The sequence below is a fragment of the Boleophthalmus pectinirostris genome, unplaced genomic scaffold, assembly GCF_026225935.1.
Source record: "Boleophthalmus pectinirostris isolate CB_2022bp ecotype Guang Dong unplaced genomic scaffold, ASM2622593v1 HiC_scaffold_4, whole genome shotgun sequence".
NCBI classification, from domain to species: Eukaryota; Metazoa; Chordata; class Actinopteri; order Gobiiformes; family Gobiidae; genus Boleophthalmus; species Boleophthalmus pectinirostris.
Window position 1 is genome coordinate 15,639,500 of NW_026571353.1, and position 18,812 is coordinate 15,658,311.

Sequence of the window (18,812 nt, forward strand, 5' to 3'; positions counted from 1 at the left end):
TGTAGCCACATGAACCATAGTGGCAAATCTGCACTGTAGGCATTTTTCATCAAGCGGAAAAGGGGATTACCTCTATATCCCATAGTCAAGGCAGATAAGCAGCCCCCCCCCCCCCCCCCACGCATACACAAACAGAAAGTTAGTGCCCACTGAAGTGATAAAGGCTATGTTAGGTTATAGTAATAGGTTACAGTGTTTGCATATCAGTTTCCTTAAAATGTTTGGTTCCTAAATTAACAATATCCTCCCCACAAAATAATGTATGTTTGTCCTAGCTGCGGTTATAGCGTCATGTTATTTGGACATCTGCAATAATGCTTATATGAGTCATTTTAGTGGTGTTAAGTTTCTTCTAATTACTAAATCTGTGCTAATGAAAGACAACTGCATTACTTTTTCAAAACAAAGGCTATTTTCACACAGACTCCCCCCATACTCATAAGCCTCCCCCTCTCCATGAGCCGAACTCCACTATAGGCCTAGTGCTGGTGGAATGAGACGAGATAAGCCTGCGGCCGGCCTCCGTCAACACACGGGGCATGCCAGAGCGACTAGAGTTACAGACAGCTCTCCAGTGGGGCTCAGTGGGAGTGGGACAGCACTGCCCAGACAGGGGAGTGTGCTAATCTGCCCCCGACCGGTCCACTGATGCCCACCATCTGTGTCTGTAACTTATCACCCGCCAGCAAGGAGCCTCCGCAGGCCTAACCCAAGTAAACAAACACCTAGAGAGAGCCGTTTACAGCTAATTCCCTACCTGACTCCCTTAATTACTCATTATCAGTGGATTCAGCACCACCCAAAAGCAGAAGAGGCAACGGAAAGGGTAGTGGAGACTGCTGTGAGGCAAATGCAACCACAATAGTTATCTGACAGTTATCCAAAGTCTTTATAATGTATACCTATCAATGTGTTTCAGATTGATGAAAAATTAGAACCAATTAACAATTTAAAACAAAACAGAATGTATAATATATTCTGAAACTCATTAATACCCATACTTGATACCTTTGTAGCAGCCACCACTGTTGATCCTAAGCCTAATTACAAAAACTGTTAGGTGCACATGATTTGCATTGGAAAATGTCACATGGAAATAATATACAGCTTTTTAGCCCATCTGAAACAGGCCTCTAGTAAACCCTAACAAAATAAGCACAAAGAAATGACTGACTATGCCTTCCTCCCTTTCCTTGCAGATATCTGAGGAGTTGCTCATCACCAAAAGAGACAAACCAGTGGACAGCAGGTAATCCATTCTTCAAACATTAGATAGCGCTGTGTTGTATCAGGCTATTAGCAAATCTGATTCATGTGGCACTACAACATTAAAGGGTCTATAGTTTAAATTCTCTGAAAAACTTTTACATAAGACGATACGGCCAAAGCAAATTATCTCTTTTATACCATATTTATCAGTCTTGTTTTTCAATTTGCATTTTTATTTTATTTTCAAATACAAAATAAAAATGCCTTTCAATATTAATTTCATATACACAAAAATGTAATCAGTGTAATAGTAAATTCTTTCCACAAAGTGCTCCAAACTCCATGCTTTTAATGCTGTAGACCTCTTTATTAAAAAGATTCAAGCTAATTCATCACATTCTCTTATCCATACATCTATACTCATCTCTGCCCTCGGAGATTTTGACATTAGTATCACAATATAGTGATGTGACCACAATTTTAGTCAACCTATGTTTGCAAATTGGACCCACCTACACTGACAGGTTGTCAAGAGTTGTGCCTCCAGCCTTTCAGAGCCAAGAGATGAACAGGGTCAGAAGGGCAGAAGGACGGTGCTCTGGGGGGACACAGATTAAACAAAATGCCTAAAACTCCTGGAGGAGGCTATACAGGTGTGCACCACTTACCAGCACACAACCCCCCTATTTAAAATACCCTTTAGGCAGAGCAGTGGGCTTGGAATTATAACGTTTCATTTAGCTTGTTCACATTCATTCATATGTTTAAATGCATCTTGACAAGCAACCACTACAGTAGTAAACACTGCTAAATTACTTCTCCTCTCCCTTCTAACATCTGCTAATGCAAGGCTGTGTGCCCGCTGGGAGTAGCTGCTGGAATGAGAACGGTGATGACATTTAAAGCACTTTACTAAATGCACCCAAGAGAGGTTTGGGTTGTTTTTGAACGTTAAATTTACCTCAAAGTATTAGCCTTATATATTTTCAATTTGGAGCCCATAAATGGAAGAAAAATGATGGAACCAAATGTGCCAAGACTTAGGAAAGCAGACTGAAGACTTCAACTGTAGTCTTTGCTTATTATGATTTTAAATAGCTGGCAAGAGCTAACAGAAAACATTTGCAAAGTTTTAAAAAAGAGTAGTTTTATCAGGCGAGAAAGAGCACAACATTATAAATAGCAGATATAAATATTTTGGTCTAGGGGTTATCAGTGGGCAGTTGGACTCTTGAGTGAAAGAACAACACAGATGATTCAATTATCCAGCTCAACCTTTGGCCCGGGATCCTCCTTCTCTTGTTCCACCGGTGACATAAATTAGTTTTATTTCTGCTGCTATGGCGAGTTCACCTGCGCAGACTGCCAACACAAAACACAAAGCCCTCATATTTGTTACCACTGCCTATTAATTTGATCTGACCCAAGCTGTCGTGCTCCATCAAACGTGGGAATTGGATACTTCAGAAGGCAACACAAGAGTCTTTAGCTATAGTTTCATGCCATACCCACATTTTTTCTCTCTCCCCTTATACCCTTAAACACACTGACAGTCACCCACATCACATGAATCAAGTACTGTGACGATGAGGTCTGCTTGGTCTGGACTTGCACGGAGGATCACAAGTGTCTGTCTTTGCTACCCCTGTTTGAGTGAAGGGGGCTAGGAGAGACGGGATGGCACTCTAAAGGGGCAGATATTTCCGTTGATGCAGAGATAAATCAGATCATCACTGGAGTAAGGAAGAGAGGGACAGAGAGAGCCTTCTTGGACGAGGTGCTTTGAGATGTAAATGGCACGGTGGCACTGAAAGAACGCCAGGTGTCCCATGCAAAGAGGCAAAGCGTGACGGTGCATGCATTCCTCTGGGAGCGAGAGCATTAACCGTTAACGTGCCTCTTGTCGGCCAACATCAACAGTCTGTAATGGAGTTTAATGGGCTAGTAGACCAAATGTCCAGACTGAAGTACATGTTTTATTAGGTGAGCATTTTGTAACACAAATTTATAGCTGAAGCATACGGTGGAAGTCTTTATTGGAGCACTTGATTGACTATGGTAGAGATATTAATATTTTTGCTGAGAAATTTTGGTGGGGGATCAAAAAAAAAAAAAATATATATATATAATATATATATATATATATATATATATATATATATATATATATATATATATATATATATATATATATATATATATATATATATATAATATATATATATATATATATATATATATATATATATATCTGTAATCAACCGTTAAACTGTAGAACTTGAAATTTATATTTGATTAATGACAGTATGTTTGAAAAAGCCCTTATGGCAGTACATAATTTTTGTCTGCAGTTGTTTATCACATTGTGAAGACTAAAATCTGTATAGACTCTCCTAGAGGCCTTTAAGGTGACACAAATCAGGTCAGGTATAATTAGGTGAAAAACATGATTTGAAGTTCATGGATAACAATAGAATAAAATAGATTAAGGGTTAGGATTTAGGTTAGGGATAGGCAAGTGTCTATGGTTAAGGTTGTGCAAAAATTTTTATGTAAGTAAATGTAATGTCCCCACAAAGCACAGAAGCCCAGCATATGTGTGTATAATGTTCCGCATTGATTTATATGCACTTTTGTCACACTTTTTTTTTAATGCACTAGACTTGCACTGTAGGCCATTGTCAATGGCTCATTTGGAAAGACTTATTATAAACATTAACTGGCTGCTTTAGTCTAGGAAAGAGGTCAGCAGTTGCGTCCAGACCTTCAGGTCATTAGAAATGACTTGGCGGTTTCACAGAGGTCATGCAGGTAGCTATTTGCAGTTAAATCCTTTAGACCTGAGGCACAGGTTTAAATGGTCCCACACCTCGAGGTGGCAGTGAGGACATTTGACACTAAAACAGTACATTACAAAAAGAATAGCAACCTGTCATTAGTGCTAACGAGTAGCTCGACCAGGGCTGACCTTCTGTGGAAGCTGTTCAAGCTGTAAAAAATGGAGTTTACGGCATCTGCTGTCCTACATTCATATGTGTATGCATGCCTATACATAGTTCTCCTTATTTTGGTTCATGACTTCCACAGCAAAAAGGCCTGTGCATGAAGAGAGTTAGCAGGTGTTTTGGGAATGAAAGGACAGTTTACTTTGCCTTATCATTTACATTTAGTTTAGTTACAAGCAGAGATCCTCGCAACTGAGATACTGTCAGTGCCATGCTGCACCTCCTTTTTAGTCGATTAATCTTTGAATGGGGCAAGTCTTTAACAGTATAGGAGCCAGGAAGGATGCATGAATATGAAGTCAACTAATTTAACCCCTTCAACTTTTGGCCTGTTTTCCTAAAACGCCTGACTATAATGAATCTCAGTTTAAACTATCTGTTTAATCTGTTTCTGAGCCCTTTGGAGCACAAACAAATAGCTGGAGTCTTTGTGAAGCTGAGGCCTTGTAGGTTTGGCCTCTGCTGTCCTCTAACATTCTCCGTACTCTCATTATAAGTGGGAAGAAGCTCTACAGAGAGGAAAGTTAGATTTTAAAATCCACCAAAATTTTGGAGGGTAAATTTAAGAAAATAAGTGTGTGGCAGATTTCCATTAATGTTTAACATGTCCATGAGATTGATAGTTACCGTTTGTCAGAAGTAGGACGAACAGAAATTAATTAAGGAAAAGTACAAGGGCTTTTATCAGCCCCCTCGGAACATGAAGAGGTTTTAATGGCCTTGAAGAAACATTGGCTCCACCTGCTGGTGAAAACAACAACAGCAAGTTTGAGGCAAAGGACCCAGTGACAGAATACAGACGCCCTTTTAATTTGTTGTCCTCAAGCTCACAACATGTTTAAATAAAACTGCACACAAGAGAAAAAGTGGATTTACAAACATTTATTTGTTCAATTTGACTTGGATATAATGTGTTTTTTTCATAACCCTGATATGACAGACAAGAGCGAAAAGTTCATTGGTCTAGTGTCAGTTTGTAAATGTGAGAATGTTTATGCCACTGTTCAGGTTATAGCATTATTAACTGAAAATACATTTCTTACAAAATATTTTACAATTTACACACACAGCTTTAAATTAGGTATAACAAACGCAACATTTGTAGAACAAGCAGCAAGGAAAAGTTAAGTGTTGTCAATGTCAACATGAGTGAAATAACTGCCATGCATTCTGCAAAACATTTTTTATCAAATGTAAAAACGCAACATGTGCTCACCATTTTTAAATCTCCCATAACAAAGATAAACAATGAGAAGTAAAAAGATTGTCTTTTCTAAAGAGATCTTTAAAAAAGTGAACACTTGTTAAAAATCCACACCTTAACTGGAGTTATAAAATATTGTCACAGGTTGTGGTCAAAATTACAACAAATATTGATTCACTTTGGAAAATCTAGCAAAGGTTTCAAAAAAGTTAAAAAACATGATCTTGGTTGGCACTAAAGGTTAAAGTAAGCCAAGACATCGATCAAGTGAACTGCAAACATATGTCTCAAAAAAAGTGCACAAAAATTAAAATGATTTGGCCAAGTCAGATGAATTATAGTATTAATAAATCTAAATGTAGCACCCACTAAGGAATGTCAATGTACTTCCGCTGTCAATAGATCCACTAGAATTGGCACAACAGAGAAACGTCAGGTTATGTATTCAATAAATAAAGTGTAGTAAGGGTATGAGAATGTAGCACACCTATTAAATCAACTCAGAAACTTGTTTCAAACCAAAATTGCAACACACAAATGGTCCACAACCAAAACAGAAAACCCCACTTATCACAGGAAATGTAAGGGTAATGCTGCCATCTGGTGACCATGAAATGACTTTAACTGAGGTCAGAAGGGACCTCTTCACTAGTGAACTGAAATAAATGACTCAGTAACCTGTCTCCCTTACAAAAGCATAAAACTTCTGCCCTGATGTAAAAAGAGTATCATAAAGGCGCTAACATCAGCATTGTTTGTATAAAGTGGCATACAAGCAGTTCACCAATGGCACTTCAGTGTAAGCCTCTGGTAAATCAGGCAGAGTGGTGTCTACACTGGAAAAGTTAATAGAAAATACTTAAATGGAAGACATGGATCATTGTGACCCGCTGGTGCTTAGCTGGTGTGTATTCTTTTCCATTTCTAATAGGATGTGCTCACATTTTAGACCTAAGATGTCAAAAGCTCAGATGAAGGGCATATGTGTTAGGAACACTCTGTAGGGAAGAAATCTGAAATTGCCTCAAAATTAAAATTATTAATACTATTGTTGAACCTTACACCTTCACTAAAGCTATTTTAGAATACAAATATTATTCATGTAAATATCCAATACTATCAAAGGTCTATATTTAACTCTTGGCCCTGTAGAAGGTTGACATCATGTGAGCACACCCCATTGTGTAAGGAGCTACAGGTAGGTGTCCTGGTCTGTGCTGCTAAGGCTCTGGGTGGAGGCCTGGAGGTGGGATTCTTTGGCAGGTGGAGGAGGGTCTACAACAGGAGGGTCTGAGGCTGCAGGACCCTGGAGAGGTGGTCCTGGTTCAGTCTCTGGCACAGTCTCTAGAACAGTCTCGATTCGACCGCTGGTGTGTGGAGCAGGTGGGGCTGGTGCTGGTTCAGGGGGTGGAGGGGAAGGTTCAGTGGGAGGAGGAGAGGGTGAAGGGTTAACAGAGGGCGGAGGTGAGAGGTCAGATGGCAGTGGGTATGGATTGGGTATTTCCTCAATGGGCTTAGACTTCTTCATGCTCCTCTTCTTGCTTTTCTTCTCCTCCTTTCCCTTCTTAATCTGTGGGGTGGGCTGCTCCAGGACAATAGTGGGGATCTGTAGCAGGTCCTGTCGACGCGGAGGTTCGGCCAGCATTATGATCCGCGCACCATGCATTCTGGGAGGAGACTTGAAGTTCAGCTCACCGTGTTTCTTCTTCCAACGCTTTAACTGGCTGTGATGTTCCCTTTCCACATCTCGGGCCGTTATTGGCACCTCTAGAATCTATCACAAAACAAAATTAGTTGCACTGTAAATTACAATATATTAAATCAATTCATATTTTTACTGTAATTACACTTGCCATGTCAAAATAATACCTCAAAATATCACAATATATTTAGCAAATTCTAAATGTAATTGAAATTCTGAACAAAACATAACAAAAGAAAAAAGATACCACTTTCTATATAAGTCAGGAGCAGCTGCATGTGTTGGAAACTATGCAGCTTCCTTCTGGTTTCCACTGGGTTCATAATGTGAACTTTTGTCAGCAAATGCCAAAAGGGCTTCCTCTGGTTCTGTGTACGTAGTGTGTCACCCACTGTCAGAGTAGCAGCACGCATAAGGACAAGTACTGTTCATGCAGACAGAGGCTCCCTCACTGACCAGCAGTTTGTCAGGGTGTTTAGTTCATACACTGTCATCTACTGCTGATTTCCTCTGCAGCACTTGTAAACAGTCATTGTCAGTGTCAGCTCCATGGCAACAGAAGCACATTGCATAATTAAAGGATTATAAGTGTTGGTACAGTTCAGTCACATGTTTTCTGTGTTACTTTTACGACTTGTGAAATATTAACCGCATATTTATTGCAGAGGACCAGGAAAAAACAACTTATATGTACATACCGTATACACCACTAATAAAACATATAGTCTGTAATGAAGATACTTTTGTGGACTGTCTAACCCAAGTGTCAACAAAAAAACACCGAAAACACCAATTATCCCACAACAGGTTACATGCCATATCATTTAACACTTTCAGGAAAGCAAGCTCTCTAGAATTACACTAGCATAACAGTTCTTTTTAATATTATGATGTGAATGAAAAATACAGGATTGACTTTGCTAGATGTTTTTAAATAGTAGCAGATTATGACAAGATTATGAACAACAAGGCATTGTCATTGTATTGGCCTTATGTTGGCAACTATTAAAATGCAGAAACAGCTTTTTCAAGCAAAGGTCATATTACCATCTAAGCTACGTTGCTTTTATAGAGAGATAGAGAGTTACAGATCTATTTAGTCTAGTCTAAGTCTATTTATATTTCTATATTTCTATATCTCTATTTATATTTCTATATCTCTGGAGAGTGAGAATACTTTGATTAATTAATGTCTTAAAAATAAATAAATAAGAAGAATAGGTAGAAAATACAAAGATGTCTGGTGTAAGAGAAGGGAAGCATGTTGTGTTGTAGTTAACATTTTACATTTAGGATAACAGTGCTTGTTGTGCTGCTGTATACCTCTCTCACAAGGAAACCCTCTTGCATGTAGCGTGGCTCTATGGCTCGGAGTAGCTCCATTGTCTCATATTGGCCTTGGCAGCTCTTCAGTTTCTCTCGAGTACCCAGCATACACTTGAGCAGCACCAAACCAACACGGAATATAATCTTCACACCTGAGAACCAAAGTGAATTATTAATAGTTGGAAATCATATTTGGTTCTTTTCAGATTCTACATGTAATAATGTCACTCTATAAAAACTCAGAAACTTAGTAATGCATATGTATGTGGGTCAGGATTAGCCAGTGTTACCATCACAGAGGAACATGTCCCAGACGCGCAGCACAGAGGCCCAGGGCAGGGTCCTGGAGAAGGCGCACATAAACCACTCGGTCATGTAGAGGACTGGGTCAATCTTGTGCTTCTCTAGATGACGATAGGAGATTGGAGAAACACGACGCAGCAATGCAAACAGTATCTCTCCATCCAACTGAATGGCTTCCTGCAAAACAAACTCCATTGTGTTCAGACAGTAGTCTCTGGTCTGAAACCAGATACACCAGTGCACAGTGAACAAATAAAAATACACTGTGAATGCATAGTTAGTAATTGGGTTTTCCATTGTGCAAGATTACATCAATCATGTGTCAACTTGTTTTTAATCTTTGGTGTGCTTACAAAGTTTTTTTTAAATAATTAAACTCCTAATTATGCAATTCCAACTAGTTCTCATAGTTTGGTAATGTTTAAGTTAAATAAATGAACTAATCTAGTCATGAACATCAAGAATCTTGAAAATGAAACATGATTGTTTCATGCTGCAGTCTTACCAGGCCAGGGCTGTAGTATCCAGGAAGATATTTTTCACAGATTTGGACCAGTCCCCAGAAGGCATCCTGAGGAAGCAAGTATAGATGATGTCAGGACTTTAACTGCACAGTTCAGTTTTTTAATTAACTGAACTTTTCTAACACTCTTTTACCCCACAAACTATGCAACCTCTAACGTATGACAATACAAAATCACATGCAAATCCAAACTGTTTAATTAAAGTCATTATAGGTACTAATTAATGTCAAACTTCAACAATGCATCTTAAGTGCAAGCCATGATCTTATACATAACCTCAGTGTAATTTAATTAAACCCTTTCAACAAAATATAACTACATGCATGCAACTATTTTGATGTCATCTGAACGCTGCATTATTGAATCAAAATGACAAGCCCGAACAAGCCTTTTAACAGAACAATTGATCCAGTGATACTCTGAAATATGGGATACTAATCATTTGAAACAGCTGCATTTGGCACTTGATAGAATGGTAAAACAATCATCGTACACAATGTCCTATTCCCACATAACACAAAAACATGAATCTGTGTACAACACCTATTAAGTAATCACTGTTTTTGGGGCCTAGAGGAAGTCATTTATGTGCTGTTGCTTTCTGTTACCTCTGCTGGCATGTGCATGAGCAACACAGCAGCAATGGGAGCCTGAGCTTGGCAGTATCCCTCCTCTGGTCTGTACAGGGTGTATGCTTTAAGAACACGAAACAGGTCCTGCTGCCTGTGGACACACAAGACACAAAGGTTACATGGATAAATAAAATGTCACATTGAATTAGACACAATGGACACTCACCCATGTCCTCCCCGTGACACAAACATCTCATGAAAAGGGAATTGTCGGTGGAGATCTTTCTCAATCACATCAACCCATTTGGGATCACCTTCTTGTTGATCCAGCTCCTACATACAGAGTACAGGGAAAATTCAGTTGAAGCTTCCTAGAATATCAGACAAATTATTTATGGCTAAATTAGCCAACATAAAATCCATGTGGCAAAAAACTGCATTAGAAACACATAAACATCACTTTGGACAATTTAACTCTTGTTCGTTGCGTGATATTTAGGGTTGATTTTGTTTTTCAAAATAGATTGGCAATTATATAAAATATTGGAGGATATTGAGGGATTGGTTCATAAATCAATATCAGGAGGTGATTTTCTTTTCCCAATTTTTCTATTTTCTATTTCAAAGCAATGAAGTAGCTGTAGGTTTACATGATCTTCATAAAAAGTACAACAAATTATATAGTATCAGAGAAAATACATATAATATTGTTTGCATATTTCATGCATGTGTTGAGGCATGTGTTGCTCAATACCCAAAGCCACGGATCAGTTTCATTCCCTAAAACCCAACACCAACACAAGTCAAATGTACAGAAGAAAGGGGAAGTGGAAGTGGTTTCTCTCAGACCTGAAACTTTCCTTGGTTCTGCTCCTTTTTCACTTTGCCTCCTGAGAGGTAGAGCCACGCACGTCCCCTAAGCGCAGGGGGGATGCCCTTCTGGCACCGCAACCTCACCTGATGCACACAAGAAAAATAGACAACATGTGAGGAAAAGTGACAAGCTTTATTTGGCTTCTATAAACACACAATTTTTGCCTCCAACTATTCAGTTACTCCCAAAATTATAGAGCAGAAGCTTTACACATGCACCCTACATGATACTCCATCTAACTGTCTATGGAAGAAGCAGCACAGGGAGTACTGACATGCTAATGTAAAGTGTTAGACAGTTGTTATTAGAACGCTAATGGTTTGTCTGTTACTTTTTTGCGGGAATAAGAGTCCTTCTTTCAGTTGTTTCTATGAGAAAACATCCCCTCTTAAGGGCCCTGCTATAAACTTCAGCAGGAATCCTATCCGTATAATCTCACACTAATTAGGTCCTGCCTGTGACACTAAGCGGACACAAAACAATAAAAATAGTCAATAGAAAGATACACAATAATTAAAACCAAATTATGTAGCCAGACGATTTTTGGGTCAAGGAAAAGTCTTAATTTTTACATATTTTTCTTTGAAACCAAAAATGGCAGTTTGAACAATAATTATAATATACACTCTAGGTGTTTAAGAGCAAATTTGAGTAAAACATGAATACATACTTAAATATGTAGATACATTTTATTATAATGCATTGTATTATGTATGGCTCTTGCTCTTGCAAGGTTTGTGTTTAGCTTACGACAAACTATTTACTACTCACACTTTAATATGTTAACAAGACAATTACACAAATTGACACTTAACTTGAATAGATTTTGTCTAAAGATACATTTAAATGCTTCATAAAACATGTGATGGGCCACTGTTTATATTCCTACTCAAGCCTTCAGTAGAGCTATAAGTTATACTTTGAAGCCCTTTTATTACAGAGCCGTTTCTTATGAAGTTAACATGACTCCACCCTGAATGTGAGACATGGCCCGTGGTGCGATAAAGGATGGGTCGTGTCCTGCCCGACTGCTGCTGATTCATAGAAGTGAAGTAGAAGCTTGGTGCTGATATGCTCCTGACTAAACCTGCTGGACAACTGAGCAGCAAACAGCAGCCAAGTAGCAACCATTTCACTCACTTCATGTGCCTGCTTAGGTGCATTTAATATTTGAGACATGTAAACATGACTTGGAGTTGTGAAAATATACACTGGCTAAATTAAAGGTGCATTGTGTCACTTCTCTGGTGAAGGGTCCGTCAAATACTTTTCACCATAGAGATGTTAATGTTGCACTGTATAATATTAAACCTTCCTATTTTCATGGAAACGAAACCAGACCAAATTACAAGTGAGATCTGTGAAGAGGCAGCCCCACTCACAGTCAGAATGCCTTTTGCATTTTTCAAGGTATTTTTGAGCTATAAAACCACCTGTAATATCATAAATGGTAAAGCTGTGGGTAAAGCCAGGAAGAGCATTGACACAACCATAGAAACAAGTAGGTGAAAAAGTTACATAGAGCACTTTTAAATTTGGAAGTCACTGTATCTTCTGTGCCAAATGAAGAACCGTCTGGAGAGCCTTGCATTGCTATCATCAAATCATAATGGTGAATGGTGCAAACATGTGCAAGTAGAGCAGACTGTCACTTGCCTTATTGAACCTCTTGATCATCCACTTGTCCCAGTGGCTGAGCATGTCGATCCATTTCAGCTCCCTTTGCCTAATCACCTGTATAGGCACCTCCTGAGCTCTGCAGATTAATAGGAAAGACTTTTTTTTTTTATACTTTTAACAAAAGAAAATGTTCATATTAGAATAATGTGTAAACAAACCAAATCAAAAGAACAAATTAATATCTTTGTTATTGGTACTTTTGGTATTGGAGTTGCAATGTGTCCTTTTTGTCATTTACATCCAGCTAAGCATATACAGTTTCTGCCTTAATCCCTACCTTACATTATGAATGAGGCCTGCTGCTTTACTATACCATGTAATTATCTCATCAGCAAGAGCCTGTAATTGTAGGGTTCAATCACTTTCAAGGAAAGCTTTTTTAAACTCCAGACAACCCCCTACAACATTGTAACATAGAACATATAAAGTATTAGACTGTGCATCAGTCCTAATTGCCAATTCATTATTACCAACCAAGCATTGACAATCTAAAATTTTGAGCCAAAAGAGGCCCTCTAGTAAAGAGGCACCAGCACTGTGGTTAAATACTCTGCCAAAACTGAAGAAAAAAATGGGAAAGCTCCAAGCCAGCATTTATTTCTTCCAACGCTTTTCTATGTGTGCTGTAATGTAGACCTTAGGTCCCTAGTGAAAGGCCACAATGAAAGACCCTTTATACAGAACACTATAAATGGAAAGTATGCCAGTCATTGAATTAAAGCTGCCATAAAGAAGACGACATGCGTGCTTTCTCAACTGGAGTGGAGCTAATTAACAATAGTCATGTGTTAATACAAATGGGTGTTAGCTGGAATATTGCTTTAGTCGCTTTAAGTTTAAATATTAAAATTGTGCAATTAAAAATATTACTACAGACATGATTAAAGAAAGTGAATAACAAGGGTCATAAATGTGCCACGCAGCTGTGTGTAGACGCTTTGTTGAATGACACCAAAACATCAACACTGACCATGCAATTGAAAATGAATTACTTTATACTTTATATTGATTTATAACGTCCTACGTGTTTAATTAAAGGTGGACATAGCCTGACATTTGGTCATTTTATTCGAGACTGGTCAAACGCAATGGAAAACACTGGATAAACACAAAAATGTTACATTTAAAAGGACTTACGACTCCTCCGAGTACTGTTGTGCCCCTCCAATGAATCCATATTTGTCGGTCTGTCTTTCGCTGGTAAATCCATTGATTTCAGAGTCGGATCCGAGCGAGCTTTCGTCGTCTATGTGGCTGCTGCTGACAGTCCGGATGCTTCTCGTGTCCGCAGACTGACGACCATTCTCTATATTTGCCATTTTAACCCGATAGCTAGTCTTACAGTTAGCTTTAGTTAGCTATCCAGGCTAGGAAATGCCAGCAAGCGGTTTGACAGTAATCCAAAGTCAAAAACACTTCCCTCCATACGCTCCCCGATCAAATGTAAGCAATGCCATGTTTTTTCGACTCGTATACTTTCACAACCCGAGATAAACACTTTAAATTGGCAAAGTGTGTTACTATTGAGCTCTTGACATCAAAAAGGTAGTTTCTTTGCTAGCTGGCTAGTTTTTTCTTCAATGCTAAACAGTCTAATGCTAGCATGCTAAGGCAGCTAACGTAAACTTGAGTCTCCCGTACCAGCACAGCAAATAAATCTTCCCTCACCACTGTAATGTTCAACAAGTTGTCTAAACCCTGAGTAACAGTACGAACATTACGATTAACAAATACCAGGGTCAGTTAAAGCGCTTAAAGACAGCCGTAATGAGAGCGGCTGCCATCGCTGTCATGCTCCCGAGTGCGATGGACAGATTTCGCCTGGAGCAGACCGCTGTCCTGGGCTGTCTGGGATTGATGTTGTTGGCCCCCCAGTGGCAAAAGTAAGTAGTGCAGGAAAAGGAACTCAAACTACAGTATGGTTTTGATTTGGCGCTTTTATTGTGGTTATACAGGCATATTATATGGAAAATATTAAAAAGACAAAAAAGTAAAGGAAAACAGTAAAATACATCACTCAATAAACCAGAAGTTGCCAATTCAAGATAACATTTTCCCAACTACTGCACTTTTTCAGAGAAATCACAGCAACCACACAAGCTGGTCAAGACATTTGGCAGATTTTTTTTTATTAATCAGTGTTACTGTATTTGTTATATTACATAAAAGTTGTTGCAACAATTCAAGATAACAGCAAACATTTATGGGTAAGCCTGTGTTCGAAAGCACATTTTATCTATTATTTTATTAAACTAAAACCACAATTCTGAATATAAAGGTGTATTATCAGTGTTGATGTTACATTTACTTCTTCCTCCCTCCTCTCTCTTTCAAAGCCAAGTGAATGATAGACCCACTGACCATGTTGTAGTAAGCAAGAGAGTTGGAATCCTTGATGAAAATTCCCTAGAAAATCAAGTCAGTTGTATTAGTAACATAAAACAATCACATGCAGAATCCATATCACCAAAGAAACATACCTCGTATTGAAGCTTTTGTTTTCCAGCGGGCATGCCAGTAGCTTCATGGATCTTGACTTTGATGACAGATACCTGTGAAGATATTGTAATTGCATGAGACACTAGTAGCCATTGTTTACATTTAATGGTTCTAAGTAAAAAATAGCACACCTGGTCAGTAAGATGAACCGTGAAATTCAGCACTTGGCCATTCAACTTCCATTCAGTCTTATCCTGCATGTTGGGAACCTGCACTTTGACGGCCACTGGACCCTACAAAAGAAAAACAGATGTATGATAAAACTAGAATTAACTGCATAGCAGTGTAATGGTTTGTTTCTATTTAAATATTTGAATAATACCTTGTTTCTGCGAAGAAACTCCTCCTCTGGAATCAGGTTGTCCTCAGTCTTCATTTTCTTGTTGACCGGTTCATCCTCGTGAGGTGGAGGGGGGTGGACAGGAGGTGCAGGAGCAGGAGGCTGTGGTACAGGTGGAGCTGGAACAAATGCTGGAAAAAAAAAAAAAAAAAGAGGGTGTAGATTTAAGATTGAGCATATGCCTTGGTGTGATGTGTTGTATATTTTATGTTTATTTATTACAAGTATTATGAGTCTTTTCCATTTACCTGCTGGAACTACCATTGGAGGTGGTCTGGGGGCCATAAGATGAGGAGCTGAAGGTGGCATGGGGACCACATTTATACGAGGAGCAGGAATCATTGGTGGCATTGGGGTGATAACCTGCCCTGGAGCCAAGCGTACAACAGGGGGCACAGGTGGCCTTGGAATAACAGGTACAGCAGAAAGCAATGTGGTACGGACTGGAGGGGGCACCTATAAGAAAATGTCAGAAATGCAGAAGATCAACCAAATAAAAAGCAGAAATGGATTTAGTAGCATTCAAAACAACTTACAGCAGAAGGTGGGCGTGGCACAGCAACAGGAGAGGGTTTGGGTAAAGCTGCTGAAGTTGTGGGAATGGGAGGCTGATGATGAATTTCACTGGGTTTGCTGGGGCCAATTTTCTCCTTGGTGTCATCTTCTCCAACCAGTCCTTTGGCTTTATGAATGGCTTCAATCTGCTCTTGGAGAGTGATATTGGCCTGTGCTGCCTGCTGTGTGCGTGCCATGCTTCCAGAGTGCCCATCCCAGGTAACCTAGTTTTGAGTTAAATATTAAGAACATCTGCCAAAACAACTCCTTACTCTTTTACTGAAACCAGGCTTCATATTATTATGCAAAATCTACTTTTAAGAATTTTTAACCATGTCATAATGCAGAGGTCTCCAATCTTTTTTCCTCTGTGAGGAATATAACAATATTTAAAACAAAACAACCATAAACTACTCATGTTCATTATGGTTTCCCCCCATCTTTAACCCACTCCAAAATTGCTACCAAAAACTGTAGGCGGGACTAGATAAAAGATAGTTTTTAAGATATAAAATGATGTTAGAGCTACCCACCTTTTCCTCTGGTTTCTGAATTTCTTCTTCACCAATCTTTTTACCAATAGCAGTTTCTTCAACACCAAAGATATCAGTACGCCTTTCAGCCAGCTGTTTCAAGCTACTTTCAATATCCAGACCAGGAGCATACACTTCATCCTCTGTCTGTCTGTCCCGGATGCTGCGGTCCCTCTGTTCCCTCCAGCGTGGATCTAGAAGGCCAATACGCATGTGCTCCTGCATCTTACTGGCTGGAATCTTCTCTCCAGTAATGGGTGAGATGAGGTACTCATCTGGAACAGACACTGAGGGCTGTGGTCTGGAAGCTGGAAAAACAACACATGAATTAGGTCAAAACACAAACAACAGACCTAATATGAAATATTAATTAATACCTTTGGGATCATAATCTCTCCGGATAATAACTTGGTCTGGTGTTGGAGGCAGAGGAGGTGGCATAGGAGTCTCTGGAGGCAAGGGTACCTTCATTCCTTCATCTTCATCATCTGATCCCTAAACAAAGCAAAAGGAATATATAATTAGCACTGTAATTAAGTATGGGGTGCTGCCTGGGGCCAGGCTTGGTCATTTCCTCCTTATCGGAGTCTGGCAACATGTTATGTTTCCTTTTAGGTAACTGGATAAATGTCATCAAATGTAGATAATAAAGTATAAAATCTAATCATAATATTTTATACCTCATCCATGTCTTGCACTTGTGTATCCTGATCAGGCTGAGAGGGCTGGCCTTCACGCCTCTCCTCTCTTTCATCATCTTCATCCTCACTTTCCACTTCCATCTCCACTTCCTCGCTTTCCCCAAACTTCTCATAGCGCTCTTGGATGAGAATACGTGCCCCAAGCTCCTCCGGTGTTGTTGGTGGAGGAAAGTGTCCTGTGAACAAAACAAAAATTAAAAAAGGCTGACATTTTGAGTCTACATCTAATGATGCATGAGATAATACCTTGTTCATTGGGTTGGAAGTCCACTGTCTCCACCACTACAAAGTCATGCCAGTCAATTTGTGCATACGCAACGCGCTCCTTCTCTCTTTCTTCCTCCTCCTTTTTCCTTTCACGCTCCTGATACTTTGCCCATTCAACACGGTACTTCACCTGTTTTTTTCAATTATTTTGTTAGTCAGAAATATATTGTCTTCTGTACACATTATTGTTTTATTTGCTTGTGACTAACCTGATCCATTACTTCTTTTGCATTTTCAGCCTCTTTCTTAAGTTTATTGAGAAGGCCTTTGGGGGGTATAAGAATCTACAGGAAGAAAGAATATGTTAAAAATTTATTTTCATTTCCAAAATCAAATCTCAAAAACATCTCACCTTGGTATACTGTTCCACCAGTTTGGTGAAGTAGTTGAAAAGACTGTGTTGTGGTCGCAGAAAATCAAATTGATAATTCCTCTGTTCCTTCTGCATCAGTTGAGTTAGAAATTGTCTGCCATTCCGGGCCACAAACTGGGCAGTGAGTTTAACCACATCCAGATCAAATGCTGAGATGGATGGCGGATCTGCAATGAACTCAAATTCAGGAGGAGGTTCTTTTGGTATCACAGTTTCCTGGATCACTTGAGATTGCACCTATGATTAAAAAAAGAGACATTATAATACTTGACAATATGATTACCAAAAGTGAAAACAATTCAAATTAAATGTAGCTACCTTTTGTGGGAGCTGTTGCTGCTGTTGTTGCTGCATAACTTTAGGAATAGCAGCTGATGGCTCCTGTGCCTTACCCTCCTTAAATTCATTGACCTTATGGCGATAATAAGCATGGTATGGGTCATTGGGGTTGAGAAAATTAAACTTGGGATTGTTGATCTCATTTTGACGGATTCTTGCTTCAAATTCTGGTCCATTTCTGCAAAATTATAGTGACAGTGCTATAATCACCAAAGTAGACACAACAAAGACAATATATAAAAAGAGACAAACCTAGCAACAAAGCTGGCTGTCTTGTCAACAATATTTCGGACCTCCGGAGGGGGGTAGATGATGCCTACAATTGGTTTAGTGGCTGGAGTTTCCTCCGCTGTATCATTCTGTAACAATAAAAAAACAACAAATGATTAAAAGACTGTAGCTATTGTGGGTCCCACAAAAATTATTACATAATTATCCTGCTACCTAGCATGCTCTTTTTAAGTAATATAACTTACCTTGTTAGGCTCAGGAGTAACAATTTGAACAGGCCCTGGTGGCATGGCTGATTTTATTGAAAATGGCCGATTCCTGTAAGTCAACAGCGATTAATTTACCATTACTATATAGCACACTGACACTTAATAACAAACTTAAGGAGTAAAAACACAATGAAATAGCTATATTAGATAACTTACTGCGTGTCGCGCTTTCTTCGTTGCTTCAACAATGGCGGACAACTACTTCCGGGAATACCGTAAGGTATTCTGGGCGCTGTAGTCATTCTAACAAGTTGCTAAGGGAACAAGATGACAACAAGTAATATCCATGTGTCCTGATGTGAATTT

At 39.1% G+C, this 18,812-nt stretch overlaps 2 protein-coding genes across 2 annotated transcripts; both read right to left on the minus strand.

Annotated features, from left to right (window-relative positions):
* Positions 1 to 5,081: 5,081 nt before the first annotated feature.
* Positions 5,082 to 14,237, minus strand: LOC110169847 (TBC1 domain family member 10A). The gene is made up of 9 exons (XM_020935430.2): positions 13,537 to 14,237; positions 12,376 to 12,475; positions 10,695 to 10,802; positions 10,072 to 10,178; positions 9,882 to 9,996; positions 9,255 to 9,320; positions 8,737 to 8,926; positions 8,444 to 8,598; positions 5,082 to 7,192 (listed from the first exon to the last, which is right to left on the minus strand). Exons 1-9 carry the CDS (start codon positions 13,716 to 13,718, stop codon positions 6,611 to 6,613), a joined length of 1,605 nt encoding a protein of 534 aa, XP_020791089.1. The 5' UTR covers positions 13,719 to 14,237; the 3' UTR covers positions 5,082 to 6,610.
* Positions 14,238 to 14,318: 81 nt separating this feature from the next.
* Positions 14,319 to 18,793, minus strand: sf3a1 (splicing factor 3a, subunit 1). Its single transcript, XM_020935410.2, has 16 exons — positions 18,663 to 18,793; positions 18,483 to 18,555; positions 18,259 to 18,365; positions 17,986 to 18,184; positions 17,647 to 17,904; positions 17,504 to 17,578; positions 17,274 to 17,424; positions 17,007 to 17,203; positions 16,704 to 16,821; positions 16,327 to 16,634; positions 15,775 to 16,017; positions 15,487 to 15,694; positions 15,221 to 15,369; positions 15,030 to 15,131; positions 14,880 to 14,951; positions 14,319 to 14,805 (listed from the first exon to the last, which is right to left on the minus strand). The coding sequence occupies exons 1-16, from the start codon at positions 18,746 to 18,748 to the stop codon at positions 14,704 to 14,706; spliced, it is 2,448 nt and encodes an 815-aa protein (XP_020791069.2). The 5' UTR covers positions 18,749 to 18,793; the 3' UTR covers positions 14,319 to 14,703.
* Between the last annotated feature and the right edge of the window lie 19 nt (positions 18,794 to 18,812).